At 30.8% G+C, this 26,954-nt stretch overlaps 2 protein-coding genes across 2 annotated transcripts in view; one reads left to right on the forward strand and one right to left on the reverse strand.

Moving 5' to 3' along the window:
• Positions 1 to 8,236: 8,236 nt before the first annotated feature.
• On the forward strand, positions 8,237 to 25,764 carry LOC121123863 (cell adhesion molecule DSCAML1). The gene is made up of 5 exons (XM_040718922.2): positions 8,237 to 8,939; positions 21,475 to 21,676; positions 21,741 to 22,192; positions 22,249 to 24,879; positions 24,947 to 25,764. Exons 1-5 carry the CDS (start codon positions 8,885 to 8,887, stop codon positions 25,123 to 25,125), a joined length of 3,519 nt encoding a protein of 1,172 aa, XP_040574856.1. The 5' UTR covers positions 8,237 to 8,884; the 3' UTR covers positions 25,126 to 25,764.
• LOC121124374 (hemicentin-2) overlaps positions 25,714 to 26,954 on the reverse strand; it is a 256,662-nt gene continuing 255,421 nt past the window's right edge. The window contains exon 6 of the mRNA XM_071891276.1: positions 25,714 to 26,003. Within this exon, the coding sequence (XP_071747377.1) occupies positions 25,780 to 26,003 (224 nt within the window). The 3' untranslated portion in view covers positions 25,714 to 25,779. The remainder of the gene's footprint in view (positions 26,004 to 26,954) is intronic.

Here is a 26,954-nt window from a genome sequence, read left to right on the forward strand (position 1 = left end):
ATTTTAGATATTGTAGTTTTATTCAGAGTTTAAATATGTATGTACTATGTATACATAAATTTTTAGGGGCAAATCAATGTATATAACAACCAAAACGAATTATATGAATGAACAACGCCCATCTGGGGGCTCCTGGCTAAACTGCAATAAAATTAGGATTATTTTATTCAGAACATCTGTTTCACATCTCGAACTTATATGAGTATATATTTATATAGTTAGAAGGTACAAAACGATTCATAGATGCTTATTATCGGTTGTAATATACCTACAAACTCATTTCAAGGAGTCAAAGTGAGGAGTGATTCATGATTTAGGGGCTTAATGGATTATATATATATATATATTATTTGAAAACATGGGTGCATTTTTGAATTTGGTTTAAAATAATCAATTAATTTTGCTATAGAATGTTATTTATATTAAGAAGTGCATAGGAATGTGAGGAACTTGGCTTAAGATTGTTTTTTATATGATAAAAACTATTTAAAGAAAAAAAAAATAGGTTCATACTTTGAACTCGTACTACTAGAGGTAAGATTGAACTTCATTGATTGTTATTATAAAAAAGGTAATTTATAGTAATTAATATGCTAAAACTACTCATATTAATAATATGATACGAACAAGTAGATAGACTGACCTAATAAATATGTAAGTGCGACGTACGTACGTACCTACAAAACAATAGACACAAAGGGCAGGCAGGTAACTGATGATATCAAATAAAGAAAACAGGGTTAAATATCAATCATGAAAATTCTATTTTATATTTCTTGCGATAGAGAATATTAATTTTGTTAGATACCTAATAGTGTTGTGCTATGGCTTGAAAACAGAGACCCGTCTAGGACCGTAAGGATTTTTAGTGCATTGAACTAATTCCGTTCTTTAAACAAGTTTGGTCTAAACCAGTCTCTAAGACAAATTCAGTCAGATTAAGTCTACTTTAAAATTCGGTCTGGACTGATTTTATAAATGATTTGTTGATGACGTCCGTTTTATTTCAAAATTGTAAACATCAAACTACAATTAAGCAATTTAAAGGTAAATCAGATTTTTACAACTCATAAATTAGGATAAGTAGGGACATAGGTCCAGAGATCGCGGCAAAAATAAATCCGTCTATATATTAGAAACGAACAAATCGGTCCATTATTTGAAAGGGATTCAATTCCAATCGAAATCCGTTTTAATGAAAAATTTAGCGTGGATTGGCCTTAAAAACCATTCTTATTTAAAATTATACTGTTTAATATTGTATGACGTCGGTTGAGTTTCTAAATTAAGGACCAGTGACCTACAATAACTTCATATCAAGTTGAATATGTTGTAGAAATTATATTTGTACTACTCATTAATCAGGTCCATAGATTGTGACTGAAAAAAATCGGGCTATATGTTGAGATACAAAATGATTTGAGAAGGATTAAATTACGGACCAAAGTATTGTTTTAAATCGGTCTAAAAAAGTCACCTTAAGGCCGAACTAAAAAAATCGGTCTTGAATGGAGTCTCAACACTAATAAATATCTATAAAATGAGACTACAGTAAAAAGGAATTAATTAATTTTCAAGGAGCAGTAAAAGCCTAATTTTAGTCTTTTTACTTATAATTATTGCCTTAGACCAGAAAATAATCGCTCATATCAATTGCGATTATATTTTACCTATGATTTAATTAAATCCTAGCTACGATGTTATTAATTCAATACAATATATGTTAATTAATTAAATAGATTTCCAATGAAATTTTATCCATCAAATGTTTTCAAATATTTAACTAGATATAAAATAATTTATTACTTTTAAAAGAAATGAGACTGAGCGATGGTATGATTGAAATTACAGATTCCTTTCTTCCTCATAAAATAATTATTCCATTGAATTAAACATTTCTTCTTGCTTCATTATAACCTGAAATGTTTTATTGCATAAACATATATCATATAAAAGTTGCAATTTTGGTACTAGTTGTGACTGCTTTAATCAAATTGTACAAGTTTCAACCTCAAAATGAAATGATTCATGTCAAATGTGAATTTAGAGTCCTAATTGTATTTTTTGACTATTTTTATTGCAAATAATATAAAGTTCTGTACATAATATTCTGTGGCATATACTAATATCAACGACTTATTACACACAAACACAAAATGCACATGTTATTATAATAGATCAGAATAAAATGACAGCATCAAAGCATAGTTGGTAATTAAAAAAACTAATAATGTCGTAAAATAAAGTGTACTGAGACAAATAAATAGTAACTTGATGAATCTGGTCAAATTTGTATATTAGACTTAGGATTAAAATGTTTACTATAGTAAATGTTGTTGTGAAATCAGGGGCATGAAAAAAGGTGTAGAGTGGTAAATTTTTCTACATTTATTTTATTTGACTATTTAAGGTTATGTTCTTTTTTTAAATATATAGGAAGTTATGACTTTTATAAATCCCAAAAATCCTCTTAATTCCAATATTTAAAAGTGTTCTATTTTGTGATGGTTAAAATTTAGGACCATCAACCAATCAACTTTCAAATATGGCATGTCATAGGTTACTTTTTTTTCTTTACAAAAATTAAAAATACAAAATAAGTTTTATTAATCTGACTCATAGCTTTTTAATGATATATTCTACTTGCCTAACATAGCTTTGGTTTACGATAAATTAATAACCAGAGATTCATCAAAATGCCAAATTCTTGTATAAAATCTCAGAGTTGGATCCAGTTACAGAACAATACATACCAAATTTGAGTCATATTTTTTTCGTAGTAAAAAATTCTATTGGAACGACTCATAATACAAACATCCCAATATTTCATAGACATATTTGAGTAAATTATAGTATATGTATTCAAGTTTATGGGATGACAAAAAAATACAAAAGAATTTAAGTTATAGTTGAGAGCATTTATTTAATATATATTTACTCCGATATGGACCATTTTAAAAATAATCTTTCAATGTATCATACTTTTATGGTGAATAATCAATTTTGGATACTTTAATTAGTGCAATTTTCAGTACTTCTAAAGGGGTTATAAGAATAATTTGGATATAAAAATTGACGATAATTTATCGAAGAGTACTTGAGTAATTCACACTCAGTTAAAAATTACACCAAATTTGACTCAAATCCGTTCCTTCGGGATAATTTATCTGGTTTATCTAAACGTATACTAACAAATCAACATTTTATTGACATATTTGAGTCAGTTATAGGATTTGTATTCAGAATCGTGGGAAGAGTAAGGACAACAAAGAATTATGGCTATAGTTATAAACCTTTATTTGATTTAAGATTATTATATTGACTCAGATATGTCTCCATATAAATAAAGTATATCCATTTCTCACTCTTTTATGGTGACAATTAATTTTGGCTACTTCAATTAGTGCAATTTACATTGCTTCAAAATGCTTAATAAGAACTATTTTTTCATAGAAATTGACGATAGTATGCCAAAAAATACAAATAAAATGTACATACTCTTGAAAATTTCTCGTAAAATGACTCATAATCCATGTATATATTATTATATATAGATGTATGCATTGAACAGTCGAGTACATTTTATTAATAAATAAAAATATTATTTAATTACATTTACCTAGAAGCTATGGTTTTCTGCTGTCTATTCATTCTTTTTTGTAGAATAATACCTTTAGTAATTAACTCTAATGCAGTCTATAAAAAACTTGCAATTTCTGATTGGATTTTTTTATAAAAAAGTGTTCAATTTTTAGAACGTCATTTATCATCAATATACTAATAATATATATAGCCAATATTTCATATTAATAATTAAATGAGTTTGTTTTTGGGTCATGAATTCATAGCCTTGAGATAGATGAAATACCTGATAAGATCATATAGAGAGTCAGGGTTGAATACATGTTAGATATACATAGCAGTGCGTACGTGTGATAATATTACATATTTTATTAATGTACTAGTTTTAATTTTTAAGAAATATTATATAACAAATTATATATTTTCCCAATATTTGAAAAAAATAAATTGTTCATTATTACCCAAGTTGTATAAAAATTGAAGGAAATTGTTTAATTTCTGGAACTGCATGGGTATAATATAATACTTTATGATAGTTTCCAGGGAGAGATGAATGCGTAAAAGCTACGATAACAGCACAAATTGAGTCATACTCTAACTATAAATGTAATTCTTGGAAAAATTAAAAGTTCATGTGGAGTTGGTAGGAACATGGGAAAATTGACCTTTTTCGTACAGACAATAACTCAATATGTATGTAATTGCAAAGGAACGTAGATTATTTACTTATTGTATGAATGAATAACATTGAAAATAAAATTGTATAATCGGATTATCCAAATTAAGAGATAATAAGCTAATGTTATTTTTTTCATTATTTAAAAGTAAACCAATTTTCATGGATTTTTAATCTTATTTCCTTTACACAAATAATAATATAAATAAATATTATAATAAACGTAGTCAATTAAAACTGAGGGAGGAGAAACAACACGTCATTGCCTGACAATAAGATGATGGTCACAAATTGACAAGTCAGATTTTATTAATTGAATATAAACCACAAAACTATACACACCCACAACTAATAAATATAATTTTCTACTAAGTAGCCTATAATTATAAACAGAGCAGGTTGTATGGGCATTTACCCACCTCATTCTTTATTGGGAGCCCCGCGCTAAATTGATCTGAAAAAATCATTTTTTTTTTATAAAAATAAGCTAAATTATTCAAAATTTATTCATAAATCAAATTATAACCAGTAGAGTGCAAGACCTACGTCTAAAATTGAATGGGCATTGTATCTCAGTTTGTTCCAAAGTTGTAGTAGATTATACCTTGATACGTTTTATGTAATCCTGACCTTGACCTCTTAAAATTTAATGACATCTTATTGTGACTTTATATACTCTAGGTACTAAGTTTAATCAAAATCGATGCGTAACTTTTTCTGTAATCCTGGTTACTAACAAACATTATCCCCCGTTCAACTTCGTTGAGGAGGTAAAAAAAGAACCACCTTTAAATTTGCCCTAGGTCTAGTTCATATTAAACCAGCTCTAGTCCTAAATAAATTGATTTGTCTAAACAGATATATTTACTTTTGTTGATAAAAGTGTCTTAACTTTTAAAGGACTCTTAATTGTTTTATAGCAAAACAATTAAAATGATATGGGAAATTTGATATTATTTGCTACTTTTTTTACCAATAAAATTTAAAAGCAAAAATATCCTTCAAGTCACTTTCTATGCTCTTAAATAAATTTTCTTCTGAGTCTTTTTGTTTCCAGTTTGGGTAGGGGAGTTGACTAGCTCAGAAATTGGAGAACTACTTTTTATATAGGAAATATTTGTGGTGTATGTTACGTGTATGTACGGTGGGCCAATGTTTTTATTACAAAATGACGCTTCAAGTAGCAGTTCCAATACCAATTTAGTATAATACTGCATATAATTCGTCTGCACCACGACATAAGTATAGTACAATCATATCAAACAGCACTAATACATACATAGAGCTGTAAATTCTAATCATTTTTGAGTATCAGAATTATGTTGTTGTTGTTGGGAACCTGCTCATTGTATTTTGAATTTTCTAAGGCTGATATTATTATTTTGTTATTCTTGAGGAGATAACATCTCAGGTGTAATCAGGTGTAAGTGTACTCATGAATTACGGAGAGTGGCGCTGAAGAATTGTACGGGCATTTTGGTCATCTAAAAAAAGAAACCGAAAATCAACATGGTAACCCTGACAATTTGAAGAATGTCTTGGCGGAGAGCCGCTTAGATGTCATGACGATTCATTAGATACACTACAAGTAGACAAGGGGGAGGGATAAAAGGAACGAAGAAATACTCCAATGTCGATCCTCGATTTTAGCCTGAGTCCAACAACGACATACGATTATAATTCCCTAGGTTACTTTTTGTTTTTATAAACACACTTAAATCTGATTTTGTATATATCATTGATAAATTGAAGATTGAGATAGCAGCTTAAGAAAAGAAAATGCATTACAATACATATTGTTAGACTAAGAATAGTAGAATTGAAGATCAAAAAGGGAGTTTTCCTGACTATATCCATGCTTGTCATGATTTGAGATTCTGTATATTTCCTTTTGGTAATTTAATTAAATGGCATACAGCTTAGCTGTTCCTCTCTTAAACATTCAACAAACTGTCTTGATTACCATGTTCCTTTTTGGGTTCTTTCTTTTTACGGTTCGAATATGCTTACAATGTATACCCCTACTACTACATAACTATATTTCAAAGAAATAATACTAATTCTAGGTACCTTAAAGTCAAAACTAAATTGACTTGTCTAGACACACAGAGTCGTAACATAGTCTCTGTCAAAAGTGTCTTCCCTTTGTACAAATGACTCTAAATTGTTTAAAAAAAAAACTAACAATTAAAATGAGTTTAATAAGTTTTTATTTTATTTTACACACTCAAGTTATTTACAATTTCAAGATAAGATCTTTTTAATGCAAAAAAAAATAAAATAAAATAAACGCACACAAACAAAAACTAAACAATAATTTTTTTTTGAATATTACGGAGATTCAATCTCCTTTATCGAACTTGCTCTTTTTTTTTTGTATCAATGGATCATCAAAACGGAAGCATGCGTATAATGATTTAATGTATTATAAAGGTATAAACGTTTCAATAATCCTGATAGATGTAACGTGATTTGTACTACTCCTATGTATTTTTTCAGATAATTCTTTTATTTAATACTATTATTATGTTGAATGATTAGGGAAAAAGATTTAAAGTTATTTATTTATATTATACAACAAAGCCCTTTTAAGCACTTTAGCAAACACGGCCAAAGATTTATAGGGGTATATATATATATCAATAGAGCAATTAGTTGAATCACTGTTACAGTTAAGTACAACGTATGATCCATCAAAAAAGTGTTTAACCAAGGGCATTAATGATCCTTTTAATGTGCTTTGAATTCAACATACCCTTATTATGTAGTTATTTTCATCTCATTTTAAATATATATATTTTTGAATTTGTTCGAGCTCAAGTTTTTGAGAATTTCCACAACGTAATCATTGGAATCTCTTTTTAATATATCATACAGTTTTTTTATTAACAAAAGGATAGTAAATAGTGTTTGGCTTCGGTCACTAAATTATAAACCGGTCTTAGACGGTTATAACTTTTATTGGACCCAAAAGTGTTTTCTGTACAAGTTTCGTATTATAATTAGTTTATAATTATCTAGATAATCTTTATGAATGATATTTTTTTATAAAAGGAAATTTTGGTCGACACTCTGAATTTTCTTTCTATGATTTACACCTGGTTCAACGATTTCAAACTAAAATTTGGACAGAAAAAAATCCCTTTGGACCGGGTTGACAAAAAAACCAGTCGCACAACAAATTTACACTACACTGTCTTTTTGAGTGCTACTAGGTTTTCAGAGCTGTGAACTAGTGTTGGATTTCTGTGTGTTAATTCTAGACCAATGATTAATGACTAGAACTTTTGTTGGAACAAAAGTTGGTTTTGGACAAGTTTTGTAGTTAGAATTCCGTTTACATTTAAAATATGGATATAAGTCCTTTTTTTAAAAAGAAATTTAAATTTATCAGTTAATATCCTGCTCAAAAAACAATTCGGTCTCGGACAGAGTACCACAACTATAAAAAAACACTTTTTTGAGTGACACTAAATTTCAAGTTCGCATTATTAGAGTTGAATTGAGTATAATTTTACAAAAAATACTTTGAGCGAGTTCAAGTAACACTCGAACCTAACACTAACATGTATTAATATAATGTGCTTTTAATTACAACTATATATCCTTTTTATGAGCTTATTTCTATCCCCTTAAATGTATATCAAATTACATAACTTTAAATCATGGACTCTGTCTTTTTATTTAAAAATAACAAAAATCCTAACGAGGTAAAAGGAGGCAGAAGGATTTCACTCCCAAAAAAAAAAAATAACAACAAGATGATGATGATGGTGTACAAACAACAGGTAAACCTCGCTACACAAAGCCTAAGCATCTTTTTTTAATTATATAAAAGTTAGTTAGGGAAGTAATGTGAGAGATTCCTGTACCTACTTTACTCAGCGTCCCTTTTGATAAGTGGGAGAAAAGAATGGGTCACGCACGCGCACCTTTAAAAAAAATGGTTTTTTATAGGTGGAGGCTCCTTGGTCATTTATTTACAAGAAATAACAACAAAGGGAAGAATGGAGAAGAAATAACCAAAATGTATACATCTGTAGCTGCGTGTTTCTTTACCTGGTTCTGGGTACACACACTGACACATAGGTGATTGAGCGTGAGCGTGTTTACTCCAGGTAAATTCCTTCAAACCGGTCCGGGTAGACGACCTTCTTCTACAGCAGCAGGAGCACCTACCTATACACACTACTACTACTAATTCTACTACAACGACCACCTTAAGAAAAGAAAAAGGAAAAAAGAGCATTGATGCTCTGTTCTTTAGTTTCAGTTTGGTGGTCGGAAAGGGCAGAACCCTGTGCATTTGTGTTTATTAGTGGAGTCCATCACTCACTAATTATACTCGAAAAGAAACTTTTTTATTTCCAATCCTTGTACCAGTGTTGTTTTGAGTGTTTCAAATTGTCTTTGTCTGTTAGTAGTAGTGACTGCATTGTTCCTTGTATCAACTCGTTGTTCTGAGTGTGATCCTCCTTGATTGTTCACCTACCCATGATTGGATATTTGGAGTGAAACAAATTATCCTATTGATAATATCAGTATCGCAATCCGTGTAATAAACTGTATGAGGAAGGGACCCTCAAGGAAAGAAAAGAATTGCGATATTCTAAAAAAGAAGAAATAATGGATTGGAAGACTTTTGGGATCTTCCATGTCGTTTATTTTGTTCTGACATCAGGTAAGACATCATTCAGAGTTACATATGCAAATAAACCCTTGTTATTAAAAGATAAAAAAAGAGATGGAAAGGAAAAACAATCCAAAACCATCTGTTTGGGAAATCCCCTCCCCCCCCTCCCCTCGATTCCACGAATAATAAAGGGTGAGTCAGATAGGAAGAAACCGCTCCGAACAATAATAAAGCTTTGGGTATAGAATAAGTAGATAAAAAGAGAATAATATTACGGAGAAACAATCCCCGGAAATATTATGTATATTTTATCATTTACTTATGCTCCAATGAAGAGCAGTTCTCATAACTTTTAGGATTTATTATATAGTATATGTATATATATACTATATATTTGCTGGAAAAACTCTTTTACATAGATGAATAGGAATATGTATATATTGTATATAAATTTGCTTCCTTTCAACTTACTCCATTCTATTCGTTATTCCTTCTCTTGTAGCAATCCACCAAGCTCTGGATATAAATATTGAAATCCTAGTAGCCAAATAAAAATTATGTATATTATTCAAAATTGACAATTTTTACCCCTTTTTCATGTACATGAAAAAAATCGTCTCTCTGATAATATTGCGTTAGGTTTTTTTATGGTGCAATTTAACGCTAGGTATATGAAATATATATAAAACCATAATAAACGAGTCCCGCTTTTTATATCCATATAGCAAGTAAAATTATGATAAAATGTCATCATTTTTTATATTTAATTAACTTGGGAAAGGTTCTACTTGTGTTGTATGTACATTTGGAAGAAGAAGTTGCGTGGAATATTCTCAATTTTGGAATATAATTAATTCATTTTTTTAAAAGGATATTTTGAGCAAAGGAACTAGGGGGGGGGGGAAATAGGTGTTTTTTCTTTGTTAATCCTTTAAAAATGCTCATAAATAACCACCACTACAACTCTAAAAAAGGCATAATTTATCTAAATTCCCCCTCTTGCCTACTTGTCATTTTTTCTCAGAAGGAGAAAGAATCATTTATTAACGAGGAAGACCTCACAGAGGGTCTATGTGTGATGATTAATAAATTATTCGTTTCAGTAGCACTTACATAGGAGGGGGGAGGGGTGATAATTAATTATATTTTCTTTTTTTCTTTAAAACATAAATTATTATGTATTTTATTAAATACGTAATCATGTTGACAATTTTCTCTATTAGTTTGGCAAATAAAATTCAAACTCTTGTTGTGAGATACCTATTTAAATTGGCTCCTTTCCTTGTTTTTCGAACTCTTTATAAAAATGAGGAAATATAAATTTTGAGGCACACTGATCATTTTTTAGAGGCTACACAGGGACTTTGAAGTTGGAAATATACATAATTATTATTTTTAAATTATGTACAAATTTCAAAATCAAGCAACTTATAATAGTTTAAAAATATAACTATTTTAGATGAATAAAGAGCATTTTAAAAATGTTCATACAGTTTTCTTCTAAAATGAATATTTTATATTTAAAAAAATGACATATGAAGTGTTAGTGTATCGCGTAGAGCGCGCACTTTTTTGTGTTCTCTATACATTTTTGAATAAGTAAATAAGTGTCAATTTATAAATGTTTTTCACTTCGAATGTGAGAATGAACGGGGTAAAAGTATGATCCTTATAGGATACTTTAGGGAGAAGGTTAAGTGAGTGTGAGAGATTGTTCCCACGTAAGATATCACTTATTGATGCCACAGAGAAACGGCATTGTATCATTTTTTCTTTATTTTGCAGAATCTACCTTATTAATTCAGTTAAAAATGTATATATATGAAGGTTGTTCAAGTAAATTTGACACCCTTAGTGGACCAAAAAGTGTAACTATGATCACTTCTTTGTACGGATATTGATTATGGTTTATTTGTTAATCATTTTGCTTTAATTTTAGGGGTTTTTTTTGGGGGTGGAAGGTTATTTGATTAGTATAGAGAATAGTGGATAGTTTTTTGGGGTTTTTTTCGAACGGAATATGTCCCTTTTTTATGATAGCACAGCTGATGTCAATATATCATTTATTGTCCTTTTATCTTATGATGTATACAATTGTTCCTTACCTACCCAGAATTCCCTTTGTTTATTCAGTTAAAAGGGTGAATTCATTGAGGTTGAGTATAAAGTATATTCAACACCCCTAGCAGACAAAAAGTCTCACTATGATCACTAGTTTGTGCAAATATTGATTAATAGTAGGGCTGAATAGAGGGAAATAAAAACAAAGAATGAAGGTAGAAGAAAAGAGGGTGGAGAGAAGAGGGGAGATATAGAGATATATTTTGAAACAGTCTTTTAATGACCACAGAGGCCCGAAAAATACCATAGGAACATGCTTGGTTATTACATTTGTCTACTTGCTAAGTTTCAGACTGATCTATTCCACCATTTTGGATTCCATGTGTGTTAAAGCCCCAAAAAGACTTGTAAATATGTATATAAGATGTGATCTTTGTATCGCCATTTGGTATATAGCTTTAATTTTAGGGGTTATTTGAGGAGGAAGGTTAAGTTCGTCATATAAATAGTTGATTTTTTTAATTTTTGGAATCTGAAATGGTTTGTATACATTTAGATATTCAAAGAAAGACCATATTTATACTACATAGATATAGATGTAAACGAACGAAACTCACAAAGTTTTTGTCCAACTCATCCTAACTTACTCATTATTCCCTTTTCCTTCTCAAAAATTTCTCGCAACTAAATATATAAGTCTGTAGATATGTATACTTATATATAAAAAAAACTTTTGTCGCCGGAAACTGGTAATTTGGTTTGTTTTGTAGTTCTTTTTGTGTGTGTGTGTTTTGATACGACAACATAGAAGAAGACTTACATACATATATGTGTTTTTCTTCGTCTTATTCCCATTTCACTCCGAGTTGCTACTACTACCAAAATAAATAACAAAAAGTATGAAAAGGTCTTCTCACGGGTCGTATAACAACTTTGTTATAATCTTTTTGTAGGGGAAAAATTACTCAAACAAACTTTCTGTTTATTATATTTATGTATCCAAATATATAATATATATTCAATTAAATAGAAAATGTATTCGCTAAAAATGCACTTAAAATTCATCTACTCCGTATAAAAGTAAGTGCATATATGAACCATCAACACAACAGCAAATTAAAATGATTTTTTTTAAAATTGAGTGGATATTAAATTTGTATTTTTCTATGAATAGATGTCAATTTATCTTATTAACCCCTTGGGTGTGTCGCAAATGGCTCTTAAAATAGCCAAAATAGAACGTCACAATTAATAATGAGAAATTAATATATTTTATTTGTAAGGGGCCATATCAGATCAATATAAGTCTCTGAAATAAAATATAGGTTTTTAACAATAGCAAAAATTCGTGGGCATCTGAATTAATTCCATAAATTTGGATATAAAGCCTATAATCGACTCAAATACGGCTATAATTTATATATGTAGTACAAAAATAAATTGATATTTTCTCCCCTTTTTTGATATTTGTTCAAGATTGTATCCATGTTGACGCGGCATATTGGCTCCATACATAACACCAACTAAAGATTGAGCCTGTTAGGACAAAGTAAGAGTTGTAGGCCATCCTAATGTCCTAATAAAAGGACATATTAGGGCAGTTATAAGTCTTATAAATCATATAAAGGCTCTATATTATAGTTTAATCTCTTTGGTATCATAACTTATTCCATAAATTAGAATATTTAGCCTATAATTGACAAAAATGTGTCTATAAAATATTGGTCTGTATCTAAATATGAAGTAAAAAATTGGGATTTTTATTTTTCTTCACTATTGTTTTTATGATGACATAAAACATATATGTGTATTGCTTGTACATTTAAGATGACCTGTTTTCGTGATAATATCCCCCCCCCCCACGGCTATACGAACCTGTCTCCGGGGATTTTCAAATAATATTTGTGCTTTCTTGTGCTGTCCCAAATATGAAACTGTAATAAGGAGTCAAAAATCAGTAAAAAACATATTAAAAATTAAAATAGCATTCATTGTGTCAAAAATGGACCAGAAGGTATCAAACTTTTATAAGGGTCAGTTTATTGATTTTTTCAAGCATAAAAGATGATTTGAGCTTGGGGGTAAAAAATGTTAGTCTGAAAGCAGGACAATTCAATGTACAATTGTTGTATTTAGGAGAACAGAGTGGAAAACTATAATTTATTTTTTTCTCCCAACTTTTTAAAGGTAAAAAATAACATAAACAACTCATATTTATTTCTCTTTTTTTTTTTACAAGAAAATAAAACTATTAATAATAATAATAAAAAGAAGAGTTAAGCCCATGGGTATCGGGGCTCGACACCTGTTCTTTAAGAAAGAATAGAAAATACGTGGAGTATTCTTCCATAAATTAAAATATGTTTTTCTTTAAATAAGTAGCTGATCAGAATATTAATGATATTAAAAAAAAGATAGAACTGATTTGTAATGAAAACAACAATGTAGAAAAACTCAAAAAATGATTTTTTTTTGTTATTCCACCCCCCTGAGGGTCGGAATGATGATGATCACATACACACATATCTTCTATATACTCCTCCTGCCCGTCAAGGTAAGATTATTTATCAACTATGAAAAATATATTAAGCTGCGCTGTGGGTTTGGAGGAAGAGAAGGAAAATAGAGAACATTGTATTTAGTGGTTGTTTTGGTTATTCTTTATCCATCTATTAGACCCCCTCTTTTCCCCTCCCTCACCTTCAGTATGTATGTATGTGCGTACCACCTAAACAAAAGAAAGAAAATGGCTTTGTTACCCAAAGAAGAAAACACCAAAAATGACAGCATCTTTTTAACGTAAAGTAATTTTAATAACGAGAGTAAAGAAACCAACCCACATATAATTTATATGATTATAATGATGATAGATAAATAAATGCATAGAGTTGACAAAATGGCGAACTATTAAGCAAAAATATCACCTGACAAAAGGGATATTATAAATGTCACATTTGTTCGTTAGTTGATTCACTCTCTTGGGGTAAAATACAAAGTGAATCAATCAACTTACTAAATTATCTTTTGGCACTCGTAACTCATAGTATATCTGCATTTTGTTCCCTGCCCATTGCCATAACTGACAGTGAACTCTGGAAACGCTAGATTTAAATCAGCTACAGGCTTACGATGCCGAAAAACCAATTGAAATCCTTCTGTCGTCTCGCTGGTTTTCTTTATCCATGGTTATTATTATTAAATGAACAAAAATCAACATGTATTTACGGTTTCGGTCTCTGGAAATCCGAAACTATTCTGAGGCTATTATAAATTTTACTAATTTGGCCCAACTTTATTTTGGATCCGATCCCATAAAAAAATGATGGTTTATTTTAGAAGTTAGAGAAAAGTTTTTTAAACGTCATTATGGAGAAATAAATATTTACATAGAGGCAAAAAGTTGGAAAATATCATAACCTAAATTTCAGCTGTTAACAAATAGGAATGTTACTAAGGGCATCCCCGCTCCAATATGCTTTTACTACACTTGAAATATTCAACACAGGTTTTTATATTCAAACACACATCAGTCTCTCAATGCCGATGTGTCATCAATAATAACTTGTCGTCTAAGTATATTTATTTGTCCACATGTGTCAACTTTGTTTTTTGAGGGAATGAAGTTTTGGTGACGATTCAGACCGCTGTTTGGACCAAAATATCGGTCCAGAACCATTTTAGAAAGAAATAACTAAACCGAACCGAAAAAAAATTCCGTCACGGACCAAGTCTCAACACTAAGTTGTATGTCGTAGTTCTTGAGTAATTGAGTGAGAAACAGCACGCAATGAAAAGAAGGGTCATACCTTCAGATTAATTGTTTTGGAACATGAGTATTGTAATATCCATCATGCAAAAGTGTATAAATATACATATATAATTTTTAACTTTGTTATATCTTATATATATAACCTATTTTCGGATATAATTAATCATTGCTCATCTAACAAAAAGAATTTAAAAAATCTCTCTTTAAGTGTACTTTTTTTACTTTTTAAGGAGTGTTCCTTTTTTGTTGTCTGTTAAACAGTCTCCTTCTGAGTAAAGACGCGGATAAGGTCTATTTATGACGTATTTTATTATCACACGTGTTTTATTTGCATATTATTCGATTATTTTTTAAATCCACTTCACTTAACCTGAAAATATTTGGAAAATTACTTTGACTCCTCTGAAATATTATTTAAGAAAATTATACTTTACTACAATACAAAAATAATTAATATTCGAAACTTTTGAGTAATGGTGATTCGTCAAAATTTCTATGACCACTGCCAAGGGCAGTAAAAAAACTTTATACAGACGATCCTTTCTTATTAATATAAGAGTTGATTTGTATATTAACAATGCGGTAATCATAGTTTTATTATTTGGGGTGGTGGTTGGAGTGACAGCTATTGATGACTCACCATTAATAGACTAAAAAATAAGACTCCTTAAAAAATTTAAAAAAGTCTTGTAGTGGATGGAGGCCAACAGTAATTACAGGATTGATTAAAAGGGAGAAACCACATTGTATATTATCAAAAACACGAACTAAACCGAACTGGAACCTTGATATATTGTCCAACATAGTCATATAACCTTACACTTTAAAAAAAATAACTATTACACTTAGTCCAAAATAGCTCCTCGAATCCAAGACTAATTATTTATATTTATAAATGACGTCATGATGTGCTTAGAGAACTCTTTATCTAATAATTATCAGGTCTTTACTTATACTTAAAAAACAATATTCTCATTTAACATACAACGAGAGAAAAAAAAAGAGAATAATTATCCAATTATGACAGCCATTTAAAAAAAAATATGAAATCTTTTTTTTTTTTTTTTTTTTTTGGTATTTTTTCTTAGTATGCTATAAGAAGTTAGACACCGACGAAATGACCCATAATTACGTTTTATTTTTGTTGTTTTAAAACACCTCTTTTTAAAAAAAAAGAATACCAAGGTTTGGATACTACATAGGTAGGTATAGAGAGGAGTTTTTCCTTTTCATGGGTAGAGAAAGAAAAAATAGTTCCACTTTCAGCAAAGCATGCCTTTGAGGAGTTATCATGGTTTAAAGAAGTGATTATATGTACATAAATAGTACGTACTCACACACTTTTCTTCTTTGCCCCGAAGCATCAATTTAACGAGGCTTTTTCTTCTCCTCTCTAAAAATTGTATAATATATTGTATATATATGATTCATTAACATAAAAACAATTTTGAATAAAAATGAAGGAAAGAAGAAAAACCAAATTTATGCTTATAAATACATAGTTCTCAATTTTTCATCTTAAATGATTATAAGGCTATTATTTATTTAAATTGAGGGTATGAGTTACGATATCCAAGAGTTTAAACTATATTTTAGAAACATTTTTGGATCAAAGAGACTTGTATGGGGGCCATTTGACACTTTTGAAATTAAATCAATCAATTTCTCATTATGTTATTGTGACAATCACTTTCGGCTACTTAAGTTACAATTTGCAGGAGACACAAAGGGTTAATAAGAATAATTTGTTGTTTAAATTTGACGATGTTTCGCAGAAGAATACAAATATAGTCAAAGAATCAATTTTAATAAACACATGTATTTGGTCGAAATAGAGATAATCTTGAACAAAAGTCAAGAAAAGGAGAAAATCCGAATTGATAACTTTTTTACTCACGATGTTCTAAAGACAAATTTTAGTCAATTATAAGCATATTAGTCAAATTTACGGGATGAGTTAAGATACCCAAGAGTTTAAAGTGTTATTTTAAACTTTTATTTGATTTAGAAGACTTATATTAGGCCGGATAACGCCTTTCAAAAATGTTAAAATCTGTTTACTTATCAAGGAGAAAATGATATAACCCAGGACATTTACTAGAATTACTCCCATGTCAATCCCCAATTCTACTCTGAGTCCAACAAGGACTTATAATTATAACTCCGTAACAAATCCTTAGGATGACACACCTTCTTTTATGAGTACACATGAATGTTCAAACAGATTTTAAAAATAATTGATTCTATTAAGGAAAGGATGCTCCCTACTGAGGAATTAACTAGTAATGGCAACTGCCGAGGAAAAGAAAATTCCTTTAAATCTGTATAGAGTCTCCGACATTGCAGATGCATAGACAAGGGAAGGCATCAACGCGTCAACAAATCAATGAAGGAATTACCAAATTTTCAGGTATATAATGCTATGGGGCATACAAAAATTGACGTGATCTTTTGTGTCACTAGTGCCCTCTAGCAATCAATACTACAAATAAGAAATATATATATTTGAATAATTATATGTATATTTTATTTCATATTAAAATTATTTTTCAATATTTATTATTGGTCTTGTGTCTTTAACACAAGAGCTCTCTTGAAAAGTGTTACTTGGATTAATAATATGTAATATTGGAAAAATATATATATGAAAATAGTACAATGTTCGATATAAAATTGAATAGGAAAAAAAAATACTTAAATACATTGTATTATTTTATATTCCTTATCAAGTTTCTGGCTATGATATATATATATATATTTTTTTTTTTGTAGAAAAAAAGAAATCAATTTCCCAAATATTATTTAACATTTTATGAAACTATATTTATATATCTTTGTACGTACGGTAGAACCAAAGAAATCGGCATATTCGGAGTTCTATTCGAAAAATTCCAACAAACTGTATCTCTCAGCTAAAAAAAGATAAACTTGAGAATCCGACGACCCAACTTATCAAATTTTTGTAAACCAAATACTATTATTGCCTTTGGATCTTACTGCCAGTTGGCCTTGTCGTTGTTTAGTGGAGTTTAAAACAACCACGTAAGGCTGTGTTCTTCAAAGTTTTTTTTGGTTTTATGATCTATTTTAGAGAAAAACAAGTGGTTTTAACCACGTGTTTTTTATCTAAATGCTATATTAATGAACATATCTGAATTTATTACATAGAAAAGGCAATGTGAGAAATAAAAATATAGTTGAGAACGGAGGAGGCCACGTTTTTGTTATTTTTTATGGGAACAATTTATTAGGAACATCTACACTGCATCCGTTCTGGTTATTTTTTGTCGTTTAAAACATTGACTACTATAATTATGTGTTTCTTATTTAACTTATATTATTTATCTCTGAACATTTAGGTTATGGATGTTTCTATTGAAATAGGGTTAGGAACATGTTCCGAGGTTCTATTGAGCATATTTCAATTTTCTATAGTTTTTATTTTTTTCATTATATTGTCAAATTTGAATTCAAGCTCATGATTTTTAGTTGTTAGAGCGACAACTCAAAGAACTTTCATAGAAATTAGTTTGATATTTAATTTTTTTAATTATAAAAACCCATAGACATGCCGCTTGCTTAAAAACCTTGACCACATTATGGCTATAATACTCTCCTCATCTTCCTGGTTTATTATATCGTTAGTATCATAATTTAAGCGTCAAAGTGAAAGTTTTAAGGAGCGCCGTGGAAATACTATTTGGTTTTTTTCTCTCTCCTTCTTTTGTGGGATAGACTCAACCTTGTGATGAGGGCATTTATATCCTTGATACAATATGATATGAATATCTACTTATATATGTGGCTCATCAACACAAAAAAAGCTAGAATGGTAGATTAATTTTGTATTCTAAGAGGAATTAGGGTCATTTTCTAACAAATAAATTTTTTACTAACCCTTTGGGTGTGCCATAAATTGCACTTAAAGTAGCTATAATTGATCAGTAGAATAAAATAATGAGAAATTGACAAATTTTATATGTATGAGGTCAAATTGGAGGAAATATATGTCTCTTACATTATATAAAGATTATAAACTGTAATTACAATTCTTATGTCTTTTAATTCATCCCAACAATTTTGAATTTAAAGCCTATAATCGAATCGATTCATATATCACTATGTGAATATGAAACAAAAAAATTAATTAAGATTTTCTCTCTTCTACTTGATTTATTTTCAAGATTGTTTTATGTTGATGCACCACATATAGAGGAAAGATTTGGGAAACACTCATTCGGTTGGAGGATGCGATTTTTGTTGGAAGGGAGAGTTGTTGTTAATATATATACATACATACATAGAAGATGTTTACCTATACCGTTAAAATATATTGTACATCTTGGAGTTTCTCTTTTCCTATAGACACTTGATGATGATGTGTTAGGGGGTGCTGCTCTTGATTGTGGAGTCTGTTTTAAATTTCTCCTTAGAAGTAGAGGGCGCGGGCATAGTCATTATTATATTTGAGCAGGTCACAACTAAAGAATTTTCTCTTTTTACTGCTAGCGTTTGGTCAAACATCTACCCATCTTTCATGAGGGCATAAGATATTTTTTCTTTTTAAATAGGAGAGGAAAAAGAAAAGAAAAAAACACTAAAAAAATATATAAATTATATTTCGCCAGAGAAGGAGTGTCATTTTTTTTTTTTTTTTTGGAAAAAAGTCGAAAACATGAAGTAAGCAGGAGGAGGGATTGTGTGTGTGTTAAGGATATTGTTTTTCAATTTTGGAGGGAATCCTTCAATCCCATCTCTCTTTTTTCTATTTGGCAAGGAGGCCTTTATTACATAAATTTGTAAAAAAAAAAAAAAAAAAAAAAAAAAAAAACAGCTATTGATTATATATGGGTGACCTATATTACAAGTGTTTGATGATTCAGTATCCCTCACGCCCCAATTTACTAACTTATTTCGAATAATAATTTTAAAATAATATGAGTTTATAATGTATACACAAATAAAACTCGGTAGAAAAACCAAGTATATTTGTTTTTCATGACTCAAGGCCAAAAAACCAAACTTTTTAAGATATATTTACATGTACATCTAATGCTAATGATCGATTTTGAAATCGTAGACCAGTCTGAGACCAGTATATATATATATTTTTAATCAAACCCATTCTGTTTAGAAAGATTTCTTAAAAAAATGACATTTTTAAAGAAAATAAGAAAAAATTGGTATAGAAATCAGTCTACCATTTTGAATTTTTAGTCTACGATTTCAATTTTTGTCTTAATAAATTCGAATTCCAAACTAGAAAAGAAAATGTTTTATATCGTAGCACAAGATTAGTCCACGTCATTACCTTTATTGTATCACGCAACCTTTCATCTTAAAAAAAAAAAACAGGGAAAAAGGCCCAAAATGACTTGGTAGTTGGACAGTTCTTCGCAACTATATAATTACTTTACCATAAATGCTCGTAAATATTCACAGCTTAACAAAAGTTGTTTCAAATTGAACCAATCAACGTTCAAAACACTAATGAATAGAAAAAACAAAACATCAAGAGTTGACAACAAAATATACTGTATAATTTTGTGTTAGAATTTAGTAACACCACCATATACCTGTATATAAATTATCATACAACTGCGTTTCCTCATTTCTGATTTGGCCATTTTGTCTCATGGGTCAAGGCATGATTATTCGTCAACCATCTATGGACAATAGTTTTATGTGTATGCAGAATGAAAAGTAAAAAAAAAACTTTCTAGGGGAGAAGATGGGGCAAAATACAGGGACTGTCCTTTGTATATATATATATATATATACTTATATACGTTTAGAACCAGTGGGAATGTATTTCTTTGCGTCTTTTGTTACTGACCTATTATTGTTATATTTCCAACGCGAATGATTTAACACTTTCTTATTTCCTTCCCCCCTCTATATATTTATTTATAGTTATTGTCCCAGAAGGTAGAAGGAACTTATAATAACATATATATTGAAAGAAAAGGAACATAATCTGATCACTTTCTGACGAAACATTAAATGATATAATAATTCATTGGTGAAAAAACAGGTTTTTTCTTTCTATATAAATATATATTTTTTTTTTGGAATTATTTATAAGTATATATGTATAGAATATTATAAAGAAGAATATTCCTAAGGGCAAAGCGGAAATGTATAATAAATTCGTCAGTTGTTTAAAAGATGAATATCTCTACGACTATTCCTTTGTAGTGGGTTGTCTATGGATTTCTATTTGTACATAAGTTACTTAGTTCTTCATGGATATTACATAGAATATAGGTCTCGTAAATAAATATATATATAGCTGTACCTATGTGTAATAATATCTAATAATAAAGACAAGGAGGAAGCAAGGGAGGAGTTGGTGCTCCTGTGAAAGTTGATTACAGGAGCTCTTGATTTTTTCACTTGATATACTTATTATTGCAATTGATTCCCTGTAAAAAGTAGTTGTACAAAATGCTATCAAAGTTCCTGTGTGATAAATAATATATATACATATATATACGTTTATTCAATACTTGTAGACATTTTTTAACTGGTTTTCTCTTTCTGTTTTTAATTTTGTATGTATGTAAGAAATGTAATGGACAAGTATTTGAAGAAGAAGAAAAAATATTTAAAAGTAACCAGTATCACTAACCACACTTTCTCTCCGTATTTCCATTTCTCTATCTCTTTTTATTTAAATACACACTGGTCATTAAATTTTGATGTACATAGACTTACTGACCTTCTCTAAATATATATATTTCATATTTATAGGTTTGTTTCTATTAGTATCTGGAGAGGATGTAAGTGATGAAATCATGTCCATCGATGTCACCGAGGGAGATGATACCGTATTAGACTGTAGATTTTACTCCCAGTTCCTAAGTAATGATACATCTAAATATTGGATTCGGAAAAATCGAAATGGTTATGATAATGTAGCCATAGGTCAAACTCCTTATGAACATAAGTACAGGTAAATATAGAAGGCATTACAAAAAAGTAAGGGTCATAACTTTTATAATTGATTTAATTTGCAGAGTTGAGCTCTCGGACGAAGGGACTTATAATTTGCGTATTATAAATGCAACCTACGACCGAGACAATGGGGACTTTGAGTGTCGTATGAAAAAAGGCGGTACAGGAGAGACTCTTCATTCCAAGTCAGTCAAACTGACTGTGCTTCTTAAACCCTCTCCTCCAGAAATAATCATAGATGCTCCTTCTGTGACAGAGGATCAACTTACTAATTTGACATGCTCCTCCATCGGTGGATCACCTCCTCCAACCATGGAGTGGTTTCGACAAGGTCGTTCTACTCCTCTCAATGCACTCTCCATTCCTGGAGCTAACAAAGATGTTCCTACTAAATCAATTTTAACAATCAAACCTAGTAAAGAGGATGATAATTCTTCATATAGATGTCAAATTTGGAATAGAGCTCTCAAAGAGCAAAACAAGCTAGAAACTAGCACCAAAATTCACGTTAACTGTAAGTTAATTTAATTTTACTCAATTTCTATTAATTCATTTGTATAACTCTCACAGATTTCCCGCGCGTAACCGTTGGACCTGAAAATCCACTCAAAGTTGAAAAAGATGAAACTGCCTCCTTGGAATGCAAAGTGGACTCTAAACCCCGGGTCAATTCCGTCAAGTGGACACGTGAGGGAAGATTCATCAACACAGACTTCAAACACACTATTCCTAGAGTATCTCTCTCTGATGCAGGAAGTTATCTTTGCTCAGCAGATAACAATCTGGGACGCGTCGGTGAATCCGAATTAAAGTTAGATGTACTTTATGCCCCCGTCTTTAACTTGTCAAGAAGTGTCGAAGCTTCAGAGGGAGAAGAAGTTAATATTGAGTGCCATGTGTCCTCAAATCCAAGGCCCAGTTCCATTCAATGGTACAAAGAAGGAGATAAAGACTTTCTACATAACGGGCGCATCTTAACTCTTAATTCAATCACTGCCTCTGATGACGGTGAATACATTTGCTCAGCTACAAATCGAATTCAACCTACTGGAAAGCCAGAGTACTCCAGAACGCGAAATTCTAGTGTTATCATAAATGTAAGGCATAAGCCAGGGAAGGCATTTATTCAACCAGAGAAACCAATTGCTGTTGAAGGGAAATCAATTACTCTTACATGTGGAGCCAATCCTCCAGGATTTCCCACTCCTCGTTATACTTGGTTCAAGGATGGAAATCAAATCCTCTCTGGTAGTGGAAAAAATCCTGACTTTGTTATTGGATCTGCTGACTTAGATAATGCAGGCAAATATGAATGCCGTCCAGCCAATGAACTAGGCTCTGGAACTCTGGCTGAAGTTAAACTTCTAGTATATCAAGCCCCAAAAATTCGTACTCCACTCCAACCTACAATCATGAAGCGTGCTCGAGATACAGGGTTTCATAGTACTTGTAGTGCTGTTGGCAAACCCAAGCCTAAGGTACATTGGTTCAAAGATGGACGAGAAATCACGGAAGAAGGTGAGTTTGCAAATCTCTATGAAATAACTACCTCAGAGCAAGTTACTCTTCAAAACGTGGCCGTCTATGTCCTTTCTACCCTAAATTTTGTTGGATCTGAAAGAATTTCAGAGAATCAATTAATGCCCACTGATCGTGGTCATTATACATGCCAATTCGACAATGATGTTGATAGAACTGAAACAACCATGCTTCTCAGAATTGAACATTCCCCTATTGTCGTCCATAGACATAACAAAGTTGCAAGTGACGTCGGCAAGGCAGCTATTATTCGATGTCGTATGCAAGCTTATCCTGCTCCAAGATTTGATTGGTCTTTTGGAAACTCCATCCTTCAAAGTGAAGTTTATGAAAGAAATGTAACTTCTTTGGACGATGATATTTATGAGGGGATATTGAGGATTTTCCCTGTGACGGAAAGTAATTATGGGGAATATAGTTGTAAGGGAGTTAATACTATGGGAGCACAAAAAACGATTATCAAGCTTCAACCAACTGGAAAACCCGAAAAATCAACTAATTTACGATCTGTTGATCAAGGATATAATTATATAACCTTAGCATGGGATGAAGGCTTTAATGGCGGATATAACAATACAGTTTACATTGTACAGTACCGTAAGAAGGGAGAAGACTCATCTCCTGAGTATGATGACTGTCAATACCACCCTTGCAACCTAACCAAGGTTGAACAAAATTCAGCCTATCTTGTTCGTGTTAAAGCGAGCAATATACGCGGAGAAAGTAAATATTCTTCCGAAATACTTGTTCGTACCGAGGTTGATGTCTCTAAAATACCAGCAGCACAAGATGTTCATTTTGAAAGGTCAACCAGTACAGCCTCTTTTGCTGTTAGTTCAGATTCTGAAGATTATGCACCTTTAATTGCTCAAGTTGAGCTTGAAAATCCTGATGGTACATGGAAGTTTTATGATCAGTTCTCTCTGAAAGAATCTAACCTAGGCCATCTTCAAATCCAAGAAGAAACTATTAATCATGTACGTGTTAGACTTTGTTTGGAATCCGAAGCTATTCTTTGTGGGCCATATACAGATGCAAAGATGGTTAATGTTCTTGAGAACACGAGCGATCCTACTTCAGGTCAAGGCGCATGGGTTATTGGCGTCATTGTAATCATAATTTTACTTGGAATTGGAACCTTGCTTCTCATCATAAAATGTTGTTTTTGTGGTCCCAAAAAGAGTCAGAAACCAGAAGATAAACTCTCTGGAAGACCCAGCATTGTCCACAATGCTCAACCCCCTCCTTATTCATTTGAGAACAAAGGTGTCGATACTCTCAAGGATGCCGACGAAGTTGCCATGAAGAACAATTTAGTCTATAATCCAAATCAAAATGGATATGAACAAGAATATCCAGAGCAAAGCAATAATTCAAATAGCGCCAATGGTGGGAGCGTCAATTCACAAGACTCTTTGTGGAACGTCAAAAATAATGGGGGAGGTGATAATAACTATATGGGTCAGCAACATATCTACGGATATGAACCAGCTTCACAACAAGTTCCTCCACAAGGGTATCAAGTCCAAATCCCCGGAAATCCGGACTACACGCATTATCCTTACCCGGATGAGTATTTAAATGAACGAAATAGGCATTATCTTCAAAATGATCCTTATGCCATTCCTAGACAAAATTCACAGCAACGCATAGAAAGCGATTGTAAGTTTTATTATTTATTTCGATTTCCCCGCCAAGTTCTCATTGATTTTATAATTATTTTTTTCAGATTCACCCTATGGGGACGTAACTGGTCTTCCAGATCCTTATATGGGACAGTTTGAAGGTGATGAGGCTCCAATTCAAGGTACGCATGAGGGAGGCCAACCCTTTGACGAACACGACAACGATTTTTCATCACCTAACGGAGGTCGAGGAAGAAGAATAATTAGAGAAATCATCGTTTAAATAATGTTGACATTAAATGCTTGATTGTATTACTCTTTTGAGTTCTCTCCTAGTCCATCGACGACCTTATGTTGTTTTTCATCACCTCCCCCCCTCCCCCTCTCAAACATTTGCGTTCAACCGTTTTTCATACATTCTGAATAGAAAAACCGTTCTTTCCAATACCACGCCATTATTTTTTATAAATATATTGCTAATTATGAAACAAACTTTTTATATCTTATTGCTCAAAAAAAACAAACGAAGAATATTATTTTTAGATTGATTCCTTCGCATATTTATATATCAATTTATTTTACGTTTCTTGAACGTAGTAAGTAATGAACTGTAAAAAAACAAAAAAAAAAACAAAGGAAGCCGAATTCATTTTCTAAGGAAATTTAATATAAAAAGTATTTTCTAATTGATACGAAAAAAAAACACAATTAAAAAATAAATAAAAATACATAGATTTTTTATATAGCAAAATTAAACTAAGATCAATAATACTTGTCTCAGATCTCATTATTGTATTTATCATAGAATCAAATGTTTCTTATAAATTATATTTTCTGCATTTTTATATAATAGTAGTTATTATTATTATAATTTTTCATTTCTTTAGTGCGAATACATTCTATATTATTACAATGATATTAATTAGGTATAAAGTGTCTATACAATTATTTCTCGTATTATACGTCTGGTTTTGGATGCCATGACTGCTAATGTTTCAGTCTCTATTCCAGAGGAGTTACTGCTGCTACTCGGTTGATGATCAGGTCTTATTGGTGGTATTTTCAAATTAGGAGGCTTCCTTGGCATAGTACTGCATTTTCGTTTGTCAATAGAGTGATTGATAAGGTCTGTTCCGCCTGTTCCCCCAACGAGAACGCCTCCTATAAGAAAGAAAAAGAAGGATTGATTAAGAGATTAAATTGATTCAGTGTGAATGTTTGTTGCATTTATTTATATAGAATAAATAGGGAAGGAAGTTCCCCCTCCTCCCTGATAGTTATTCATATCCGTGTATAAATATTTATAAGGGTTGAGGTTCGGTCCGAGACCGAGTTTTATTGTTTACTGTCCGGTCTTAAATCATTTTTTCTACACTGATTTCTGCAGATATTTCGGGCCACAGAAATAATAGAAATATTATCGTGATAAAAATCCTGTGTACAATGGAAATTCTTAAAAAAAAGAAACCGAAAATCAACTTAGTAATCCTGACAATTTGAAGAATGTTTAAGAGAAGAGAAAGAATAATGCTTATAACGTTTAATTAGATCAGCTGTGACAAGGGAAGAAGGAAATAAACAAGGGTATTTGGTAGAATTCCTCCTATGTCGATCTCCACTTCTACTCTGAGTCTAACAAGGACTTAAAATTATAACAAACCAATAGGGTTATGCTCCGTCTTTTATGAGCTCATACGAATGTCAATCAGGTTTTGAATATAATTGAATCTATCAACGAAAGTTTGTACACTACTCAGGAAATTAAATAATAATGACCACTGCGAAGAAAAATAGAAACTTAATTCTTCAGGTTACCAATTCCAAAAAAATAAAAACGGGCCTGCTAAAAAATTCACAGCTTATCTAACATATTTATACATGCCATTATTGTAGTCGACGTTATGTTACTTTGAAACTCAACTTACATCATAAAATATGCACCTATTTAATTTTAAACTAGATAGTTTTTTTTATGTCTGTCCAGAACAATTTTTTTTAACTTTAATAGCAAATTGTGGACCCATGTTTTAGTTCGCAATACATAGTCTATTTTTAAAAAACGACTGACTGAATATTAATTTATTATTGAATGGGACTGATCAATAACAAACT

The sequence above is a fragment of the Lepeophtheirus salmonis genome, chromosome 9, assembly GCF_016086655.4.
Source record: "Lepeophtheirus salmonis chromosome 9, UVic_Lsal_1.4, whole genome shotgun sequence".
NCBI classification, from domain to species: Eukaryota; Metazoa; Arthropoda; class Copepoda; order Siphonostomatoida; family Caligidae; genus Lepeophtheirus; species Lepeophtheirus salmonis.